We start from the raw sequence: 23730 nt of genomic DNA on the forward strand, positions 1-23730 counted from the left end.
CCCCCTCATTCATCACATCATCCATATACATCCATTCTCCATTCACCCGTCTTCTGTCCTCTCCCGTCCTTCCTCAACAGACATTACCCTCTTCCCCAAAGCCCCCTTCACCCCATCCATCCACCTCATCCTAGGACGTCCCTTCATGTTCACTCCCTCCACATCTGCCTTCCATACCTCTTTTACTAGTCCTTCTTCACTCATTCTTTCCATGTGTCCAAACCATCCTTATACTCTCTCATAAACTCTATCTCCCAACTCCCTTTCTACCACTGTTCTCCTCACCTCATTTCTCACTCTATCTAGCCTAGTAACCCCCATCATACTTCTCAAACACATTCAAACTCCTTCTCTCTTATGTTCCATGTTTCTGCCCCATACAGTCCTGTTGGCACAATCACTACTTCATACAGTCTCCTCTTCGCATACATTCCCAAATCTCTATTTCTCATTACACTTTTTAATCCACCAAGGCATTTACTCGCTTCTCTCAATCTACATTCTACCTCCACCTTTTCCTGCCACATTCGCATATTCTAAAAATGTCCACTTCCTCCAATTTCTCACCCTTAAGGGGGTATGCAACACCTGGAGGTCATTTTCTAAACTATTTAGAGTAAAGAGCTGAAACTTCTCAGGTAAATAGGTATCCATGTTGCCTACATTTTAGGAAAAGCAGAATAATGTATGTACACATGTACGTATACCAGTAGCGACATTTAAAAGTGCACAGCACCATAATACGTGGACCAATTTGTTTTATATTTTGGCTATGATTAGTCAGTAGGCACACCTAGGGCCGGTCATTGAGTAATTGAACAATTTCCTTTATACTTTTGCATACAGGCATTTCAATTTTAATGTCTGGCAAAAATCGTGAAGAATACAATTTTTTTGCTCGTTTCCATTATTACTCCAAACTATTTCATCCTATTCAAAATATTCGAACGATCGGCCCTAGCAGTTACTAAAAGTAATATTCCCTGTAAGTTTCATCTAAATCTGATGTATATTAGATTTTTTATGATTAAAAAAAAAAAAAAAGTAGAAAAATATCGAACGGAGATATGGCAACTTGAAATATGAATATATCTGTAACTTGTTTATAGTTTCACCAATTTGACTGATTTTTTCATGGCTTAATTCTTATTATATAATAAGTACAGTAAAAATTATCAACATATTTTAATTATAAGTACTTTAAATACTGAAAAACTAAAGTATAAGTATGTCACAGTAGTGACAACGCACAGACGACAACATCATATAATTTGCTTTTTTGCACCTTTGGCGGTTTCTTCATATGAAACCTCTCTGCTGGGGGTCTTCAGGGTATCTAAATCATTGGAAAGAGGTTTATTTTCCAGTAGTGGGCGCCTTCTCTTTCCTCATCAGATTCCCCTCGCCAATCTATGTTGGTAGGGCACCCCCTCCAGCATCATATGATGTCCCTTCTTCTTTCTTCTTCCTGTATAGCCTTGATCTTTTTCCTCTTGCTTTCTTCTTTGGATTTAATCTTCCTCTTTGAATTGTTTAGTCTAATGTTGTCCTTTACCTCTGTCACCTTCACAGAGGTGCAGGTGAGGGCGGTGGTGGAGTGAGAGGTGGTAAGATCTTTAGTCATCTTTAACTGCTTGCCATCTTTAACTGCTGTTTTTTGTCATTGTGATGTTCTTTTGTTCTTTTTGCTACCCATGATGACTGTACTAAAGAGTAATATGTACTAGCTAAAGTAATAGATTGCAATGAGAGCTCATGAGACATGCGTACTTCCCTTTTCAGAGCTAGCCGGGAACTAACGCTTAGTTTCGCACAAAGTTGGCGAAATATTCTCCCTCCACCTTCCTCCCTTCCCCTCCACAATCGTATTGGCCGTTGATACACTGGGCGAGTGTAAATTCAATCAAATTTCAACGTTATTCGCTGCGCCTGAAGGTCCTAAGTGGCACGCCTCCCTCTAGTGTGGGTTGCGCCTTTAAATCTGTCCCTTTAAACCTCACCCAGGACCTTTAAATTGCGCGCAGCTGGAAAATTATGTCGGGATTTATTTCTAAGTGGTATACGAACATTTTGAACACAGTTGTGAAATATGCCATATCTTGACCAAATTCTTCCCCCCCCCAAGGTGTCGCGTACCCCCTTAATGCTCACTTCCAGTCTACTGCCACTTTCACCCCTTGCACATCTCATCACCTTACTTTTACCCACATTTATCTTTAGTTTTCTTCTATCACACACTCTCCCAAACTGTCACAAACTTCCTCAGTTTGTGACACAAGCACAGTGTCGTCCGCAAACAACAGCTGGCTCATCTCCCACTTTTCTCCATTTTCTTTAACCATCTCCAATCCCTGACCCACTACCCTTGCATTTACCTCTTGCACTACCCCATCCATGTATAAGTTGAACAGCCAGGGCGACATAACGCATCCTTGACGAAGTCCCACCTTTACCTCGAACCACTCTCTCTCTCCATTTCCAATCCTGACACAAGCTCTACTATCATAAAAACGCTTGACAGCTCCTAGGAGCTTTCCTCCTATCCCATATATCCGCAAAACCTCCCACAGTGCCTTTCTGTCTACCCTGTCATAAGCCTTTTCCAGATCCATAAAAGCCCAAAAAACATCCTTCCCCTTTCCTATAGCTTTCTCACATATTTGTCTAACCACAAAGATCTGATCTCCACAACCTCTACCCATCCTAAATCCACACTGTTCCTCAATAATTACTCCCTCTGTTCCTCCTAATCCTCTCAATCAAGATCCTCCCATAAGCCTTCCCAACTACACTTAACAAGCTAATCCCTCTGAAACTACTACACTCACACTTGTCCCCTTTTTCCTTGTAAAGTGGAACTAAACAGGCACTCCTCCAGTCCTCCAGCACTCTACCCTCTCTCCAACAAACATTAAATAACCTCACCAGCCAGTCCACCATCACTGTACCTCCTTTTTTTTTTTTTAGACATTCTGCATGGCATACATCCAGACCAGGTGCCTTACCTGCTTTCATCATAACTGCCTTCACTTCATCCTTCCTTATTTCTCCTCCATTTCCCTCACTCATCACTCATTTTGTTAGCATTTCCCACTGCAGCTATCTTTCCCTTCCTATTCTCCTTCACATTTAGCAACTCCCTAAAATATTCTGCCCATCTTCCCCTTACTGCCTTCTCTTCCATTATCATCTCTTCATTTGCACCTTTTACCTTTTCTTTTCTACTTGATTCGCCTCCTCTTCCTCTCTTAATTTCTTTCCAAAACATCTTTTTATTACTTTCAAAATTTTCAGTCATACTCTTACCCCATTTCACATTACAAAGGATTACAAAGGCGGAGCATGCCGACAGGAGACCTTTTGATCCATATCTAGGTCGGATGCGAAAAAAAATCATATTAATAATAAAATAATAAATAAAAACTTTTGCTTTACTTCTCTTTTCTTTGTACCTCTCATGACTCCCTCATCCTATTTTGTAACCAATCTGTGAAAACTTGCTTCTTCTCTTCAACAACCTTCTTTGTTTCCTCATCCCACCATTCACTACCCTTCTTTCTATTTCCTCTTGTCCTTCTTGTTCCACACACCATCTTTGCACTTTGTGACTCCCTCCTTGAACCATCCCCATTCCTCCTCCACACCTAGCTCTACTCTATCCTTCACTCCTCCTTAAGCTTCTTCTTGTACTCCTTTTCCTTTAAAGAGTTCACTCTAAGAACCTCCCTACCTTTTGTCCCTTTCCTCATCTATCCTCCATTCTCAACTTACCTTCCACCAAAAAATTATTTGATATTCCCCCACCCTCTCCCCTTAACACATGTACATCCTTAACTCTTCCTATCATAATCCATTAACGCTCTATCTACCACCCTCTCCCATGAGTACTTATGCTTGACTCTCTTCCGAAACACTGTACCGTATTTTTCGGACTATAGCCTGCACCGTTATATGACCTGCACCCCCTTACACCTTAGTGAAAATCCACACAAGACCCACACTGACCCGCAGTCATATGACGTGCACGGCAGTGTAGATACGACGATGTATACTACCCCTGCATGGGTGGCCACAGGCACAGCTCACGGCGGTTGTTGTTGTTGTTGTCGTTCCCTAGACTGTCTGTCCGAGCAGTCCCGTCTCCCCAAGGAATGCCACAGCCAAAACTGGGTTTTCCCACAAATCCTTTATAGAGTGTATGTTGTGTTGTTTGCGTGCATGATTGTGTATAATGCAGTCTTCCATTATGTGTTGTATGGTATGGGGTGAAGTGTTACATCCTGGGCAGCTGTTCACAATGAAGTCATCCAGCCTCTTCTGGTAGCTTAGAAGTGCTGGGTGGTGGCCGCACCACAGTCTGGCCAGGTGGACTCTGTCCTTTTGTGAGAGAGAGGATTCAGAAGGGTGGATATCAGGGGGTCTGGCATGCAGCAGTGTGTTGTCTTTCAGTGTATTAATGGAGCGGTGACTGATATGATTACGAATATGTTTCCTGAGGCTGGTATTTGGTGGTTGTGGAGGAAGAGAAGAGAGTATCTGTGTGTGATACAGGTCTTTGGGTGTCGTTTTAATGTTTCTTGGTGTGTGTGGGTGTTCTGCTATGTAGTGTAGCGGGTGTGATGTGTTTGTGGTGGCTGCAGCAAGTGTTTGTGCGCCTCTCATGTCGAGGTGGTCCTTAACTTTGAGGACTTTTGTTTCATGGTGTAAATGATCTGTAGGTGTTGTATTTGTGCAGCCTGTAATTGTTTTTAGGGTTTTGTTTTGTATGATTTGAAGGGTGTTGTGGTGTGTCCCACTGAGATTAGGAGCCCATGCAGGACTCGCATAATTCATCACTGAGCGTATGCATTGTTTGTATATTGTTGTATTAGTTTCTTTGTTTTGTCCAAATGTTGTTCCAGTGATTGAATTAAGTGCATTAAGTCTAGGTGTGCATTTGTTTTTTATGTTTGTGATGTGTTGTTTGAAAGACATGGATGTATTGTATATTACACCAAGAATTTTCGGTGTGTTTGTGTGTGGTATCAGAGTATTGTTGATGTAGAGATGAGGTATGTATTTGTGTTCTTTTGTCCAGTTGGTGAGAAGTGTTGCTGTAGATTTGGTTGGAGCTATTTTGAGTATGTTTGTGATGAACCATGTGTTGAGTGTATCAAGGTATGGCTGGATTATTTCTGCAGCTTTGTCTGTGTTACGATGTGTGCATGTGATTGTTATGTCATCTGCGTAGGAAGAGATTTATATTTCTGAGGTGTCTGGTGTGGGTAAGTCATGCATGTATAGATTAAAGAGCATGGGGGATAGAACAGAGCCCTGTGGTACTCCATTCTTAATGTTTCTGATGTGCGATGATCAGCCATTATATGACACATAAGCATTTCTACCTGCCAGATAATTGGCCAGTCCTCTTTTAGTGTTATTTTGCATGTCTGTGTTATATATTTTTTATGTTAGTTTGTGCAAGGCTTTACTAATGTCTAATGTTATAAGAAGTGTTATGTGAATTGATGCCATCTAATATTCTTTGCGTGAGGTTTATTAGAAGTGTTTGTGGAGTGTAGTGGCCTAAAACCATGTTGTGGTTCAGCAAGGAGAATATATGGTGTGACAAGTTGAAGTATTAGGCGTTCAATGACTTTAGAGGGGGTGCAGAGAAGTGTGATTGGGTGGTGCGATGTTGGGATTGTTGGGTCTTTGTTGGGTTTTGGAATGGTGACTATTTTACAATGCTTCCAGATGTCGGGTATAGTGTTGTGTGAATAGCTGTAGTTTGCAATGTTTGTGAGTGCATGTATATCTTGTCCAATGGTGTGAAGTTGGGGTTGTGTGATATTCTGTTGCCTCTAGGGATGTATCTCTTGTCTGCGTTTTGTATGATTGTATTAAAAGTGTGCACAGCATTGTTTATGTTTGTGATTGGTGTACTGTTAAGTGTTTCAAAATGTTGTTCTGTCTCTTCAGTAAAACCTTCCCAGTTAGCTCTCTTGTAATTGGTGTATGTGTGTCTGTGGCCAACTGGGGTGCATCTTGTTTTGGTGGTGGTGGTGATGATTGGAAGGTGGTCAGAACCAAGGGTTCCGACCACTCTCCATGATGTTGTTGGGGTTAGGCAGGGGGAGCAGGTGATATCAGGGGAGGAGGGAGTGTAGAGGGCTTGGTGTGGGATATGTGTATGATTATGTGTGTTGTTCATGATAGTCAATGAGTCAAACTGAGTCTGTATATCAAGCCCTCTGTCTGTGTCAGGGTTGTCGACATATCAGGCAGACGACTTGACATTGAAGTCACCATCCATGATCAGGTTGGGGATTGAGGCTAGTTGGCTAAATTGAGGTCTGAAGGTGTTTGGAACTGTGGGGGATGATTGGGGGGGAATGTACACGTTAACCCCTTCCATACGGTGCCGCCTACGTAGGTGTCATGAGGAGCAACTGGATTCGCGACGCTGCCATATCGGCATCTTGATTATATATATTGTAGTCGCCTCTGTGTTTTTACATTTTCCCAAATGTGCCTTGAATCCCATTCTCTGTGGTTTTCAAAATTCGCGGGTGAAAGAGAGAACGATCGATATAAGCGGTGACTATATTTTATGATGCGAGTATTATTACGACACGTCGTACGGCTGGCATTGGCTGCTGCCCGCGAGATTTAAGTCCGGAGTGAAGTGGTTAACTAGTGTCAGTGTTGATTTGTTGCCTGTGCGGATTCGAATGGATTGGATTTCTGTAGTGTTATCTGTGGTAGGGAGGAGAATTTTGGTTGTGGCACTTGTGTCCACAAAACAGATGGAGTGGTGGATCAGGGTGATGAGTCCACCGCCATTGCCGTTGGTCTGGTCTTGTCTGATGGTGGTGTAATTATGAAATGATGGTGTTTTGTGTGTGTGTCTTAGTTTTGTTTCTTGTATAATTGCAATGGGTATGTTGTGTTGTAATATGTTGATGTTGTGTGTTTTGTATGTGTTGTATGTTGCCGTTTGGAGTTGAGGTTGGGGTGTTAATGGGGAAGGTATAGAATCTGGGTTAGAGGGGGGGAAAGGAGAGATTGGGGACAAAAGAAGGGGAGTACTGATTGGGGATAAGGGCAAAGGGAAATTGGGAGTGGGTAAGGGCGCTGGCTGTGGTTGGGGAGGTGGGAGTGGGGTTACTGGAGGGCAGGTAGAACACGTCCAAGTGTTTGTGTATTGGTTTGTGTCAGCAAGTGTTGTACAAGTGAGGTGGGCCCAGTTTTTGCACATATTGCACTGAACTGAGCCCTTTGTCTGTCTGCTCAAAGTAATGGGTTTAGAGCATGTTGAGCGTGTGTATTTTGTGGTGAGCCCAGGATTGCTCTCTACATCTCCGGCTAAAAATAGAAGAGGGGTGATCGCCGGAAAATCACCCCTCGGTGCAGAAAAAACGTAACATTGCATGTTGATAAAAAGGATTGTGGTACTCCCCAAGGCAGTCATAGCTCCTCTTGGGGATCGGTGCCACCTGCATAGAGCCGGTGGCCAGGGCTGGTTGCCGCCGTTTGGCCACCAACTCTTGGGGTTGGGGGGTGGTCCCACAACGTAGACGCTGCAGCTCCAGGACCCAGGCGGTTGTTGTTACGGCCGGCCGTTGACGTGGTGATCAAAGTAATTTCAAAGCTGAGGCTTTTTCTAAATTTTCTGTTTTCATCAATGCTTATGTGATTTATAAAAAAAAAAATATATGTTTTCTGATATTGGCAGGTTTCTTGGTGATATCTTGCTTTTCAGGATTCATCACACGTCAAAGGCCGACACGTACATACACAACCTCACAATTTGGTTTCTGAAGCTGCCACTAGATGTAGTGGTAGCTTCGATGAAAGAGGGGTGATCTCGAAAGTGTGCAACTGATCTTACGATGCCTTTGGGATGGGTCGAAGACGCGGCATTGCGATTCATGATCATGATACCAGCATTCCTCCAGTCCTATCTATTTCTGATTGTGATGAAGATGAAGAATAACCAACAAATTACATTTCAATATATTTTATTGCACTTATATATATATTGCAAAGAACCATAATCAATTTGTGTAAATAATGCCATAAAACCCTGTTTGGTTGTTTACTGGTAATTAATCAATTGGTTTATCAATGCCATACAAAGACTGGTAATTAATTACTAAGCCAAACAATTTCCAATGTTTAGTTTTCAATAGAATAGAACAATAATAGAGCACATTACTGAACTGTTATGAACAGAGTCAATGGAGCACATCGTTATTAGAAAAAAAAAAGCACAGTCAGTGATCACAGATGACAGAGTCAATAATGTTTATGAAGGCGTATCATCGCTCACGAAGATATCGAATTCCTCATCCTCTGTACTGTCATGGAAGAGGTTGTGGTATAAATCGGCCAATTCTAATGCAGTGACCTCATCCGTTTCCATTTCAATTTCGGATTCATCCGATTCCTTTTCAGAGTCGTAGCATGCATCGAACATTGCAGGATGGCAAATTTCTGATTTACAGAAACCGTTCTGAATAGTTGATTCTTTAATTTTCTTCCATGCTTGAACGACCCATTCTGCCACTTGAGCGTAAGTAGCTCTGCGTTGTCTACCAGTTTTAGTGAAGGAATGTTCGCCCTCCACCATCCACTTCTCCCAGGCAGCACGCAGTCTGTCCTTGAATGGCTTGTTGACCAAAATGTCAAGTGGCTGGAGAAGTTTCGAGACTGCCAGGGATTATCGCGATCTTTGAGTTGACTTTCTCGAGGTGTTGTTTAACGGATTCAGTTTTATGGGCGGTCATAGAGTCCAAAACGAGTAGCGAGGTCTTTGTGTGGAAGAATCCACCCGGGCGCTTGACATACACTGAGTCAATCCAGTCGTTCATGACTCCTTCATCCATCCACCCCTTTGGATTAGCACGAACCACGATGCCAGATGGAAACTTCTCCTTCGGGACAGTTTTTCGTTTGAAGATCATCATTGGTGGGAGTTTCTTCCCCGATGCGGTACATGAAAGCACGACAGTGAAACTCGATTTCTCATGGCCTGTTGTCTTGATGGGTACTGTTTTCTTGCCAACATGCTCGACAGTTCTCGTCATTGGGATGTCGAACGCTAAAGGAACTTCATCCATATTGATCAGGTGATCGAGACTGATTTTATGCTGCCTTATCTTGTCCCTTGTGTAACCCCTAAAAATGTCAAGCTTTTCTTGCCAATCTACGGTTATTAGGAGGCAGTTAGAACTGTGGAAGTACGATTTGATATCTTCCTTGGCCGACCAGAGCGATGCTTTGGAGTACGAATGATGTCACCTTTGTCTCGAAATTTCTTGGTCCACTTTTGCAATTTGGCGCACTCCAATTCCCACACGAGTGGCAATATCTTTACACTTATAACCCTCCTTATTGAGGGTTATCATTGTAAGAACTGTGTCTCTTTCCAGCTCTTTACCACTTCCCATTACGGAGATATCAAGGCACAAAAACAGAGACCACCGCAAAAAAAAGACTACTCTCCGTGAGAGATGTTTAGAAACTGACTCCATGTGACATCGAGTGTGCCTAAACAGAGTTGCCAAATAGTGTGTATTGTCTCGGTTAAATACGGGTACAAACGCTAGCATTGAAAAATAGCGAAAAGTTTGGGTGGAAAGTTGTATTTTTCGCATGTTTTGAGTTTAGGGGAAAGTTGGGGCGCCTATAATTTTGCGCCCAAACTTTTCGCGGCCACTGTACATGATGGAGTTCTAGATGTTAACATAATTTGAATTAATTAGACTGTCAACAAAGGTAAAGTAGCTAGTTTAAATTATTTAAAGATAAAAATCATCTGTCACTTGACAAATTATTCAGGAAGGCAGATGTCGAGGGAGTGAACATGAAGGGACGTCCTAGGATGAGGTGGATGGATGGGGTGAAGGGGGCTTTGGGGAAGAGGGGAATGTCTGTTGAGGAAGGACGGGAGAGGACAGAAGACAGAGGTGAATGGAGAATGGTTGTATATGGATGATGATGTGATGCATGAGGTGGAATGTGTGAGCAAAATTTGACACAGCCCGAAGGGATTTCTCCCCGTCTTCTCTTTTCATGCATGGGGGGATGGAGAGAGGGGGGGGGGGGTTGCCGATTTAATGAAGCGGCCTTGCTGTGTCTTGCGACACTGCTTCTGACCTAGGGCAGTGGACAAGGTGCAGGGATGACCCATCATCCAGGAGGTGCTAAGATAAGAGGGAGGGTGGAGGGGTGTGGAGTGTATTCAGGGATGGAATGGGTGTGGAGTGTATTCAGGGATGGAATGGGTGTGGAGTGTATTCAGGGATGGAATGGGTGTGGAGTGTATTCAGGGATGGAATGGGTGGGAGTGATTTTATGCCTTTTTCTTTTTGGCTACCTCCCTTGTAAGGGGGAAAAAGCCTTGGTATGTGTATGAGTATTTATTAAAAATAGAAATACATTCCACTGGCTATAACTCCCATAGTATAGAATGAAACATTAATACAAACTACATTCTGGAAACTTCTATAAATGGTATATATCCTGTAACTAGCTATAAAACTATTCTACACTGGATGGTTATTAAATTTTCTCAACACAAAACATATCAATTTTTTTTAGATTTTTTAAACTTGGAATAATGAGACCTATTACTTTCTATTTGCACAATAGCAACAAATTATTTCACAGTGCACATCTATAGACAGTATTTTACAGCTATTGTTGGCTTCCCAATTACTGTAATGGTAAAAATGCAAACAAAGCTTTCAAGAATATAACAAAATATATGTACTGTACCTTGAATACACCCGTATTATTACGTTAATAACTAAGTTAGAAATGCAATCTATAAAAATTTATAATAAAATATTTTATATGTTCCTTGAATCTACCAGTATTATTACATTAATAACGAGGTAAAAGCTCAAATCTATACAAATTGCTTATTTGTAAACATAAAAAATAGGCTTTATTCATAATTATAGAGCTTATAGACTACTCAATTGAAATTTGCAAATAAAAAAAATAGTAGTTTGTACTTATTATAAGTAGGGTAAACTGATATCATCTTAATGTGATGAAAATGGTTGGTTAGACTAGCCTATGAGAAATATAGGTTAGACTCCTAGACTACCCTATGAATAGAGGCAGCCTATAGTCTAGGAAAAACAAATTCGACCCTACAATTTATGGTAAAAAGAAAGGTAAATGTGGATTATAAGGTTATTTTGGGATTATCTTTTTTTTTAATAATAAAAAAAAAATAATAATAAATAAATAAATAAACAAAATGAAAAAATAATACAACAAAAATAATAAAAAAAAAAAAAAAAATTCTATTGCATTAGATGTATTTTTTATTCTTTATTTTTTTTAAGAACCCGATAATCAACATGTACCAAAAGAAATAGTTTTATCTGTATATATATATATACATACTGTATATACACACACTTCATCAAAGTTTTAAAAATAATACAAACTGCTAATGATTGGCTAGGTTAGCCTAGGCCAACAAACTGAGAGGCTAGTTTAGCCTATCTCATAATCAGCATTTATCATACAACAGGTAGGACCTTACAAGTAGCCTAGGCTACATCACTGGTAAAAGTAGGAAACTTTGGCAAAGTAATCTAAATTGTTCTTGCATCCAATGCTTATTGTTTACCAATTCCTAAAAAAAAAAGCCAAATCATGCAAACTGTATATCTTGTAGGTAATATTTAAGGTCTGGTAGTCACTCAATAGGCTACTTTCAATAGTAGGGTTTTCCAGACTATTCTGTATACCAGTATATCAACATTTGTCTTTACCAAGGTCACATTATACAATGTACAAGATTTGGCCTAAATATTTTCTTTTTACTATTATCAAAAGATTAAAAGAGGAAGTTGATTCAAGTAGGGAAGAAAAGGTAAAAGGCAAAGATGAAAAGATGATAATGGAAGAGGAAGCGATAAGGGGAAGATGGGCAGAATATTTTAGGGAACTGTTGAATGTAGAGGAGGGAATGGTGATAGCAGTGGGAGGAGCAAAGAAAATGACAGTGATGGGTGAGGAAAATGAGGGAAAAATAAGAAAGGATGAGGTGGAGGTAGCGATTAAAATGATGAGAGCAGGTAAGTGTCTGAAGAAGGGAGGTAAAGTAATAGTAGACTGGTTAGTGAGGTTGTTTAATGTATGTCTAAGGGAGGGTAGAGTACCAGAGGACTGGAGGAGTGCATGTATAATTCCACTTTTCAAAGGAAAAGGGAACAAGTGTGAATGTGTTAGTTTCAGAGGGATCAGTTTGTTGAGTGTAGTTTGGAAGGTGTATGGGAGGGTTATAATTGAGAGAATTAGGAGAGGAACAGAGGAAGTAATTGGTGAGGAACAGTGTGGGTTTAGGAGAGGTAGGGGATGTGTGGATCAGATTTTTGTGATAAGACAGATTTGTGAGAAAGCTTTAGGAAAGGGTAAGGATGTCTTTTGGGCCTTTATGGATTTGGAAAAGGCTTATGATAGGGTAGACAGGAAGGAACTGTGGGAGGTTTTGCAGATATATGGTATTGGGGGAAAGCTGTTAAGAGCAGTCAAGAGATTTTATGAGTAGTAGAGCCTGTGTTAGAATCAGAAATGGAGAGAGTGAATGGTTTGAGGGAAAGATGGGACTACATCAGGGATGTGTCATGTCGCCATGGCTGTTCAATGTGTATATGGATGGGGTGGTACGGGAGGTAAATGCAAGAGAAATGGGCAGGGGACTGGAGTTGGTTGCGGAAAATGGAGAAAAGTGTGAGGTAAGTCAGTTGTTGTTTGCTGATGACACTGCACTTGTGGCAGGGTCAGAGGAGGCATTGGGAGAGTTAGTGACTGAGTTTGGGAGGGTGTGTGATAGGAGAAAGTTGAAGGTGAATGTGGGTAAAGGTAAGGTGATGAGGTGTACAAGAGGAGAAGATGGTGGAGAGTTGGAAGTCTTAAAGGGGAGAGGCTGGAGGAAGTGGATAGTTTTAGGTACTTGGGGTCATATGTGGCTGCAAAGGGAGGAGTAGAGGTAAGCCGTAGATTGAGAGAAGCAAATAAATGCCTTGGGGGATTTAAAAAAGTAATGAGAAATAGACATTTGGGAATTAATGCAAAGAGGAGATTGTATGAAGGGGTGATTGTGCCGACAGTGCTGTGTGGGGCAGAGACATGGAATTTGAGAGAGGCAGAGAGGAAGAGTTTAAATGTGTTTGAGATGAAATGTCTGAGAAGTATGGTGAGGGTTACAAGGCTGGATAGTGAGAAACAAGGAAGTGAGATGGAGAGCTGGGGTGGAAAACGAGTTGGCTGAGAGGGCTGATGAAAGACTATTAGGATGGTTTGGACACATGGAAAGAATGGATGAAGGAAGACTGGCGAAAGGGGTATGGAAGGCAGAGATGGAGGGAGTGAATTTGAGAGGACGACCGAGGACGAGATGGATGGATGAGGTGACAGGGGTGTTGAGCAAGAGGGGAATGTCTGTGGAGCAGGGAAGGGAGGTGGCAGAAGATAAGGATGAGTGGAGAAAGGCTGTGTATAGATGATACTGTGATGAAAAGAAAGGGAAGGGATGGGAGGATGGGGAGGGTTTGGGGAGTGGGAAAGTGTGAATGATACTTTGACGCAGCCTGAAGGGACTTCCCCCCGTCCTCCATTTTCTATGTGAGGGGACGGAGAGGGGGGGGGGGGTCACCAATTAAGTGAAGCGGCCTTGCTGTGGATGTGCTGTGTCCTGCTGCATTGCTTCTGACCCAGGGTGGTGGGCAGGATGCAGGGATGACCCGTCGTCCACAAGGAGCTAAGAAGTGGGGGTGGAAGGGATAATGGGTGGGAGTGGGTTTATGCCTTTTGACTTGGCTACCTCCCTGATATGGGGAAAAAGCCTTTTGTATACAGATAGAATTATGGTTATGGGTTAAAGCATTAATATCTGGTACACTTAGGCCTAATTTGCAATTGTCTTAATAACATAATCAGTTTTAAATTTGATTAAAATGGTTCATGATTTTCTTTACTCTGATTACTATTTTTCATTGCTTCACTTGTAGGCCTATCATATTCACTAGTAACCATGATCAGTAGCCCGTTTCTATTTCATAAATTTCAAACCACTAAATTTTTGATAAATGTATCATTTTCATATTCTGAAGTAGCTTTATCATAATCTAGCATATTCATATCAAAGGAAAATGTGATAAAACTACTGAAAATGAAGGAAAAGAAAATTCACTGGGAGACACTGCTTCAGGCAGAATCTGCAGCTGTTATTTGTTTATATTAGTTAGTATTAGTAGCACACAATGCCGTCACATGGTGGCAGCACGAATTGATGTTTATTTATGTTGAAGTAGAAGCATTGCAGTATAGTACAAAACGATATAGATATATATATATATATATACACAGTATATATATAGTTTCACTCTCCTTACAGGAAACAACTACAAATACATGACCACAAACACTTTTACCCAGACTGACAATGATAGCTTGTCAGTATTAAGTATATATATATTTTTTATTATTAATGGTTTGTTTTTGTTTTTTTGTTTCCATCTGGAGAGACCACTTAGTGTACATATACACTGCACACACTCACTATTGCCTCCAAAACCATACAAAAACTGCTAAATTGTGCAACTGGTAAAACCAAACAGGGAAACCATGTTAAAGAAATAATTTTATTGGACTTAAGGACTCGGAGTCGGATAAAAAATTCCGACTCCTAGTACTCTTAGAAATCTGACTCCGACTCCAGCTAAAACCTCCGACTCTGCAACCCTGGAAGACAGGGAGCAGAATTGTGCAACTTCAAGGAATTCACACAGGTAAAGGGCAGATATCATAGTAGGGAGGATGACAGGAGAGAAAATAGGATAGACAAAGGATTGCCAAGGGTAAGAGATATTACATGGAGGAAGTTAGAGTTGAAGATGAAAAACTTCCACAGGAATGAGGAAGATATTATAACATGATAGATACGAGTAGAATTAGAATAGATAGGGAACCTAGAGTTGAATCATGTAGTGAGGTCTACCCTAAACGAGGGACAGTTCCAAAATTAAACAAATAGGGTTAGAGCAGGCCAGCCTGTGCAACGGTCAACTGTGGTGAGTAGTGAAGGAAGTGTAGTAAATAGTATCATAAAAACAAGTATCTTATACCCAAATTTACTGAAAGGTATCCAGAATTATTCTTTTCTACATTTGAAGTCATAACAAAACAGGTAGGATGGAAAAATGATCTCTAGTCAGCAATGATAAAATCTACCCTAACCCCAAAAGCCTCAAGTATGTACACAGTGTTTGATAGATAGAGATGGTATATGCAATTATCATTGGATTAAGAGTGAAATATCAAAGGCATACGAGATTTTCCTGGTGTATTTCAGAAAGAAATTCGGGAAATTAGTAAGGATATTGGTTATGGATATATGGATCTAGCCAGGAATGGGATGGAAAACTGCACCAAGGGAAATGGAAGCAAAGGGGAGAGCAAGACGAGGGAGATGGGAGTAGCAGGCAAGAAAGAAGATAGCAATTGCTGTGTAGATGGAAGTAGGTTAGACAAGATGGAAAAAACAGTAGTCAACCAAGAGTGGAGACCTTATGTGGAAGATGCCAAGGGAATGAAAGGAATTATGCAGTCAAGGCCCTGCGAGACACAGGGGCATCCCACACTATTGTGAGGCCAGATGTGATACCAGGGTTAGAAAATAGGCACATAGGTCAGTTCATCATGGGATTAGCCAGAGGAGTGACAACATTAGCACCCATGGTCAAGGTGTTACTTGAGATAGATGGTCAGACAGCAAGCATTGAAGTAGTAGTGGAACTTCCAGTATAAGGAATAGATGTCCTCGGGAATGATGTAGGCAAGATTAGACTCAAGATGGTAGACGACCCCATGACCAGACACACACACACACAGACAAAGCTGACATGGCCAACCCTGTGGTTGTCATCACCAGATCCCAGGACAAGAAAGCACAAGACAAAAATGATCAAGGTAATGGCAACCTAGATCCTTTATTTGGAGCAAATGTTGCAGAAATGGTCCCAAAGGAGTCACAACCTCTACCTGTCCTAAATCCACACTGTTCCTCACCAATTACTCCCTCTGTTCCTCTCCTAATCCTCTCAATCAAGATCCTCCCATAAGCCTTCCCAACTACACTTAACAAGCTAATCCCTCTGAAACTACTATATTCACACTTGTCCCCCTTTCCCTTGTAAAGTGGAACTATACAAGCACTCCTCCAGCACTCTACCTTCTCTCCGGCAAACATTAAATAACCTCACCAGCCAGTCCACCATCACTGTACCTAAAATAGTCGTCACCTGCCAGATCCTCCTCACACCTCCAAAGATGACTAGCCATGCCTGCCATCATTGCCTGACCAGGTCTGCCAACAACTACAGGTGTAGCCTGCAGTTGTGATCTTGAAGAGAGACTGCTCACACTGCCAGAGTAGCCAAACTAACAGCTACATATTTGGTGTGCAGCAGTAGTGGCAGCAAGCTCCCCTCACTATGCCTCTAAAGAGATATCACCTATCTTCAACTCCCCATGCTACCCATCTGTAGTGTGTCTGAGTGGGAGAGGCTGCCTGTCCATGACTCCCCATGCTACCCCCCTGTAGTGTGCCTGAGTAGCCATTCACCAGTTACATGACGAGAATCATAAGCCCAGAACAGTGATTCCCAACAACACAACTTCAAGACTTCAATCAACCCAACTCATCACTATATCAAACTCCAATCAAATCACAAAACTTCAATCAACCCAATGCATCACCATACCAAACTCCAATCAAGTCACAAGAATGCATGGAAGCCAAGTATCTATCAAGCCCAGCATGTTAACTTCAGGGTCAGCTACACCTCATCATTACGGATGATTCGAGAAATGTTGATCAGAAAACACAGCGAGTGGCTGACCAGGCAGACCAAGCTGGACACCTTCTTCAGGGTAACATCATCATCATTTCATGAGGACACACCACGCCCAGGGCCATCGACTCATCATCACCACCAAAATCAACTCGTGAGGACTCACCACACCCAGGGCCATCGACTCGTCATGAGGCATCACCACCACCATCGACTCGTAATGAGGCATCACCACCACCATCGACTTGTAATGATCACCACCATCATTGACTCGTGACGACTCACCACCAACTCGCTCTCCTCCATCACCACCATGTATGTAATCATGTAGTACTGTACAGTATGTACCGTTTTTTTTATATACAGATTAACCTCTCATTAACGGACACCGCATTACCGGACATTGGATGCAACGGACAAAATCCGCTGGTCCAGTCCGACAGTCTAAATTTCACGGGTAGGGTGAATGCGTCCGTTAATTCGGCATTTGTCCGCTGAGTGGCTGATGGTGCGCACTTTGTTTTGTTTACTAGTTAACAAGATCGTGATCAGTGTGGACGTTTGGATGTTTATTAGCTGTGTTTGGGGTGTTTTTGGTGCTGTTGTTTAGTGCTGTGCAATCACTATGTCACCCAAAGCTAAAGCAAAGCATGTTAATCTAAATATTAAAAAGAAATTAGAACTAATTAAGAAGTTGGAATCGGGTGTGTCTGTGGCCAGAGTGTGTGAAGAGTTTGGAGTTAAAAAACAGTGAGTGATATTTGTAAAGCGAAGGATAAGTTAAAGCAATATGCCACTCATTTTGATGTCTGTGCTAGTAAGGACATGAAAGGTGTTGAACATGCTCGTAAGCATATGAAAATTCCTTGTAATAAGCACCTTGATGACGTGGTGTATAAATGGTATGTTCAGCAACGTTCAGTAAAGATGAAAGTGCACGGTGTTGAGATCATGGCCGCTGCTGATAAATTTGCTCGTCAAATGAATACTGACTGTAAGGCTAGCACTGGTTGGTTGTGGCATTTTAGAAACCGCCACGGTATTTGTAATAAAGTGGAACATGGGAAGGCTGGCAGTGCAGACGACAGTGCTGTTGAACCTTTCAGGCTTGACCCCTTTGATACGATGACACCTACATAGGCGTCATGAGGAGCAAGTGGGTACGCGAGGATGCCGATGTCAGCATCTTGATTATATACAGACGCTCCTCAACTTACGTTTTAGTTACGTTCCGAACGGAACGTGAAAATGAACGTAAGTTGTTACTGTACGTTCTAGTAATGTATGACCGTTCATACTGTACTATACATCCATAAATTCTATTACCGTATCTATTACTCGACAATGCACCCGCTCATCTGAATGAGCAAAAGTTAGTTAGCTCTGATGGAAAGATTCGTGTGATGTTTCTCCCATCAAACACAACATCTCTGATCCAGCCCTTGGACCAAAGTGTCATTGTATCCTGTAAGAGGTACTACCAACGGAAATATCTGAATGAAGTCTTAGTGGTTTTAGAGGAGGAAGAAGATTTGGTTCACGACACTAGAGGCCTGCATACCCTAAACAACATTAAAAACTACAACCTAAAGTCTGCCATATATAACTTTGCATCATCATGGAAAGCTGTAAAGATGACCACACTTGCAAACTCCTGGAACAAACTCATGATTGACAAAGATCCAGAGCTAGACTTTCATGGGTTTGAACCAGAAGATTACCATGAGAATTTCCTGCGTGCTGGAGAGACTTGAAGGAGTAACACTTGAAGATCTTGAAGTCTGGCTGGAAAAAAGTGATGCAGACCCAGGGTATCAAGTGTTGTCTATGGAGGAGATCGCTGAAGCTGTTCTCGCTGGCAACAAGCAGGAGGGAGCTAGTGGCAGTGAGGAGGAAGAGGAGGTAGTGGCGGTTAAACCCAAGATGTCGGAGGTGCGCCAGGCTATTGACACGCTCATAACTTATGTTGATCTCTCTGCTAACGGTGACATTCAGGCTTATTATGAACATTTGCGCACTTTATGAGAATTATTGATTCGTGAACAGTATCAGAAAGGGAAACAGTTAAAATTGGACTCCTTTTGCAAGCGGAAAACCACTCCTGAACCAGAATTTCAAGGTTTTGAATCAGTCACCACAGCCAGGCACCTCGCACTCTTGGTCACCACAGCCAGGCACCTCGCACTCTTGGTCACCACAGCCAGGCACATCGTGCTCACTGCCAACACATCCTGACAGTGGCCTGTAGTGGAGTATAGCAGCTCCTCTAACTCAGAGTAGTTGCTACTTTGAGTCCCACTACACAATCACAGCAAAAAGAAGACTCATCTCTCCCCACATAAGGTATATAAAAATTACATTATTACAGGTATTTTGGTATTAATATGTATGTATACTCTGATTTTATAGAACTTGGTGATCTCCCCCCAATATACACACACACAAAAACCACTCCAAATCAACAGATTATTCACATCAATGGACACCGTTACCCCCTTTTAGTCCATTAATGAGAGGTCAATCTGTATACATTAATGTACACATGTGTTTATACATTTATTTACAATATAATAACAGTATTGGGCACAATAACAGTTTTTTTTATTTTAACCCTCGTTTTCTTTGATAATAATGGCTAAATAATAATAATAATAAAAAATACATATATATATATCCTCGTATCCGTCACGGCCGTGGCTCAATTAATCCAGATACGGTAGGGATTACTGTATATACATATATATAAAACAATCTTTTTCCCAAGAGCTTTTTTCCCCTTATAGGAGAGGTAGCCAAGTCAAAAGGCACATACATCCCCCACCCTTTTCTCCCTCCCATCTTAGCTCCTCACCCAACATATGAAAAATATTACTTACATTTGTAATATCTCCAAAAGCTGATCGTTTCTTGGGTATCTTCTCCTCTGGCGCATTAGTAGCCTTTCTCTTCAGTCTTAGGACTTTTGTTGTCGTGTTCTTGAGCAGATCCAGTTTGGCCCCAGTCTTACCAGGCATGTGTAAACGGGTTAGATTTTCATTTTGAGTATGAACAGTATTTGTGTCCCTAGTAGACAAACCTCGTTTGCTGTTGCGAGTCGTCATTGTTCTGCAAAATTATATAAATTGGAAAAAATCAAACTATATCTTTAATATAATACCTGGAGCCTTACACATACACATAAAACTAATACACAAATTTTATTTCAGCAGGTTTGACATAAGGGAGTTGCATTTGGCAAAGCTTTAGCTGACTGATACAGAAATACCCAAACTTTGTCCCATGCTACTTCTTTGTGGGAAGTTTTTCACAAATCATAGGGATAACTTCTACTAATTTTTTAGATATACACACTCACATATATATACAGGGGTCCCTCAAATAATGCGGATTTTATTTCAAAACCATCTCAAATGTAGAGAACCGTTTTAAATTCGCGCCGAGTCGGGCACTCATACGCGCACACACACGGGAACATCGCAAACAATTTTACCGCCCTAACCTGTTGAAGTGTAATGTTTCTTTCGTTTGGAACACAACTAATAAGTCTGATAATGACTGCGCTTGTCGTGTCTTAATTTCTCTTATGAGGTTCTTGTTACTGGCGGTGGTGGTTTGGGAGATCAAAAACAGAAATATACACGCTTACACACGTGTAGACACGCACACGTAGACATGTGTTAGACAACCAGTGTATGTTGTGAATGCGCGTGCATGTACACATAAATACGAACACAGACACACGCACGTACATGCTTACTTGTACATGTTAACACAGACGCATACATGCACGCACACACACACACGCCACACACACATACGCCACATACACACACATATGCATACGCCACACACACACAATGTGTATACGCCACATACACACACATGTATATACGCCACATACACATGTATATACGCACAAACACATACATACGCCACATACGCGCACGCACACACACACACACATACGGTTTTTTATATTTAATATGGAAAGTCAGCATACGTGGTGATTTCAGGAACCTAACCCCCGCGTTATTTGAGGGACTCCTGTATATATATATATATATAAACACACACACACAAATGAAATGGGATAGTAGAGATACAAGAGGACATGGAAAGAAAATCAAGAAAGACAATTATAGAAGACCTGAAAAAGAACAGCTTTCCCCACAGGATAATAGACATTTGGAACAGATTAGATGAGAATGTGGTGTGTGCACATAAAATCAATCATCCTGGGTCCACTGCTGAACAAAGGCCTCCTTCATAGCATTCCATGATTCACACAACTGCACCATCCTCTGCCATGTCACTCCTGCAAACTTCTCGATCTTGTCTCTCTCTTCCACTCTTCCTATCTCGCGGCATCTACTCAGTAACACACTTGCTTCATCACTCATTAGTCATTCACACTAACTTACCTGCCCTGCTCTCTCACCCAACTTGCTTTCGGTTTCTGTGTTATACCCATTATTGATCTCTCTCTCTCCATTCTCCTCTGTGCAGTCCTTAGCTTTGTTTCCATAATACAACTAGGTAAATACACACATATCAATGGCTATTTCCCCCTTACATGGGAGGTAGCCAAAAAACAAAGGCATAAAATCCACTCACACCCATTCGATCCCTACATACTCCACTCCTATTCACCCCCCTCCCTCCCTCTTATCTTGGCTCCTCCTGTATGACAGGTCATCCCTGCATCTCCCCCACTGCCCTGTGTCAGTAGTAGTGTAGCAAGACAACACATCCACAACAAGGCTGCTTCACTTGATCGGCAACCTCCCACTCTGTCCCCTCATGCAGAAAAGGAGAAGACAGGGAGAAATCCTTTTGGGATGCATCAAAATATCATTCACACACATTCCCTCACCCCATTCCCCCCCCCAACTCCCTTCTATGCATCATCCATACACAACCATTCTCCATTCACCCCTATCTTGTCTTCTGTCCTTCCTCAACAGACATTCCCCTCTTTCCCAATGCCCCTTTTATCCCAGCCATCCATCTCATCCTTGGTTGCCCCTCATGTTCACTCCTTCCAAACCTTTTATTTTTCTTCACTCATTCTTCCCATGTTTCCAAACCATCCTAATACTCTTTCATCAACCCTATCTCCCAACTCCCTTTCCACACCCATTCTCCTCCTCACCTCTTTGTTTCTCACTCTATCCAGCTTAGTAACCCCTATCATGCTTCTCAGGCACCTCATCTCAAACACATTCAAACTCCTCTCTTATGTTCCATGTTTCTGCCCCACACAGTGCTGTCAGTACAAGCACTCCTTCATACAATCTCCTCTTAGCATCCATTCCCAAATGTCTATTTTTCATTACACTATAATTCTCCAAGGCTTCTTTCAATCTACATTCTACCTCCACTTCCACTCCTCCCTCTCCTGCCACATATGCACCTAAATATATAAAACTATCGACTTCCTCCAGTCTCTCTCCCTTAACCACTTCAGCACGAGTCAAATTCTCATGCACAGCATCAGGTGCCATATATAATTTGCATCACACTACTCTCATTATAAAATATAAAGTCACTGCTGTATTACTCGTTCTCTTACTCTGAGTACTAAACACAGAAAAGGTGATCAAACCAGTTCACAGAACTAATAGGGTGGTCGATGAATGGAATAAACTTAGTAACCATGTAGTAAGGGCTGAAACTATCAGTTGTTTTAAAAAAAGATTAGACAACTTTATGGATGGGGACGACAGGTGGTGATGGATACGGAGCTGCCTAGTGTAGGCCTTATGGTCTCTTGCAGTCTCCTTTATTCTTATGTAACCCGGGGGTAACTTGTGTACAACTACAAAAAATATATATAATCAAGACACCGATGCTGGCATCCTCGTGTACCCACTCAAGCTCAATGACACCTATGTGGGTGTCATTGTACCGAAGTGGTTAATACTTAGTTCCAATTTGCTGCCACATTCTCCCCTTGTACATTTTATCACCTTACTTTTACCCACATTTATCTTCAACTTCCTTCTCTTGCATGCCTTCCCAACCTGTCACCAACTTCCTTGATCCCTCCTCTGATCCTACCACAAGCACAGTAATATCATCAGCAAACAACTGTGCATTAGCCACTTTTCAGACCATTGCTGTAGTTTATCTTGAATATCTACTTGATTTAAACAATCATTAGCCATTCTGCACAGGTTTGTATCATCAGCAAATTTGGAGACAATATATTTTAGTCTGTGGTCTATATAATTTATATATACTACGAATAGAAGTGTCCCAAGAACGGAAACCTGAGGAACTCCACTCATAACATTTTTCCATTTGGAACGACTGTTTTCAATTATTCAACCAATCATTAGTCCAACTTAATAGGCTAGTCTAGATATATTAAATCTATATTGTTTATTTTGTCATAATTCGAGATGACTTGTAGAATTCAAGTAATTTAGTCATGCAAGAAAGTTTCATCTGAATCCATGCTATCATTTATCAAACAGTTACTTTCTAAATGATGTTCAATAGTATCTCTGATGATAGTTTCCATCACTTCTCCTATAGACTGAAGTCAAGCTTATAGGCCTATAGTTATATGGTTTCTTTTTGTCACCTTTTTTGAATATGGGAGTAATGTTAGCTAGCTTCTATTCTCTTGGGACATCTCCAGATATGATGGATTTCTTGAAAATAATTTCTAATGGAACAACCATCTCATTTTTCATTTCCTTTAAGATTCTTGGATGCCAACCATCAGGCCCTGGATTTTTATTAACTTGAGTTCTTCTATACACCTTTTAATTTTTTCTTTTCAAAACAGAAACAGGGTTACCATTGGACGATTCTACAACTCTTTAGATCTATGAAATTTCTGTTAGAAATTACTCAT

The 23730-nt window shown here is 41.4% G+C and overlaps 1 protein-coding gene across 6 annotated transcripts in view; it reads right to left on the reverse strand.

The window, feature by feature from the left end:
- Positions 1 to 23730, reverse strand: part of LOC143025468 (G2/mitotic-specific cyclin-B3-like) — a 65945-nt gene that overhangs the window by 36853 nt on the left and 5362 nt on the right. For all 6 annotated transcript variants that reach the window (XM_076185175.1, XM_076185178.1, XM_076185176.1 and 3 more), the window contains exon 2: positions 19742 to 19970. In XM_076185175.1, the coding sequence (XP_076041290.1) occupies positions 19742 to 19966 (225 nt within the window). In that variant the 5' untranslated portion in view covers positions 19967 to 19970. The remainder of the gene's footprint in view (positions 1 to 19741; positions 19971 to 23730) is intronic.

The sequence above is a fragment of the Oratosquilla oratoria genome, chromosome 5 (genome assembly GCF_046742065.1).
Source record: "Oratosquilla oratoria isolate Oo_2021 chromosome 5, ASM4674206v1, whole genome shotgun sequence".
Taxonomy (NCBI): Eukaryota; Metazoa; Arthropoda; class Malacostraca; order Stomatopoda; family Squillidae; genus Oratosquilla; species Oratosquilla oratoria.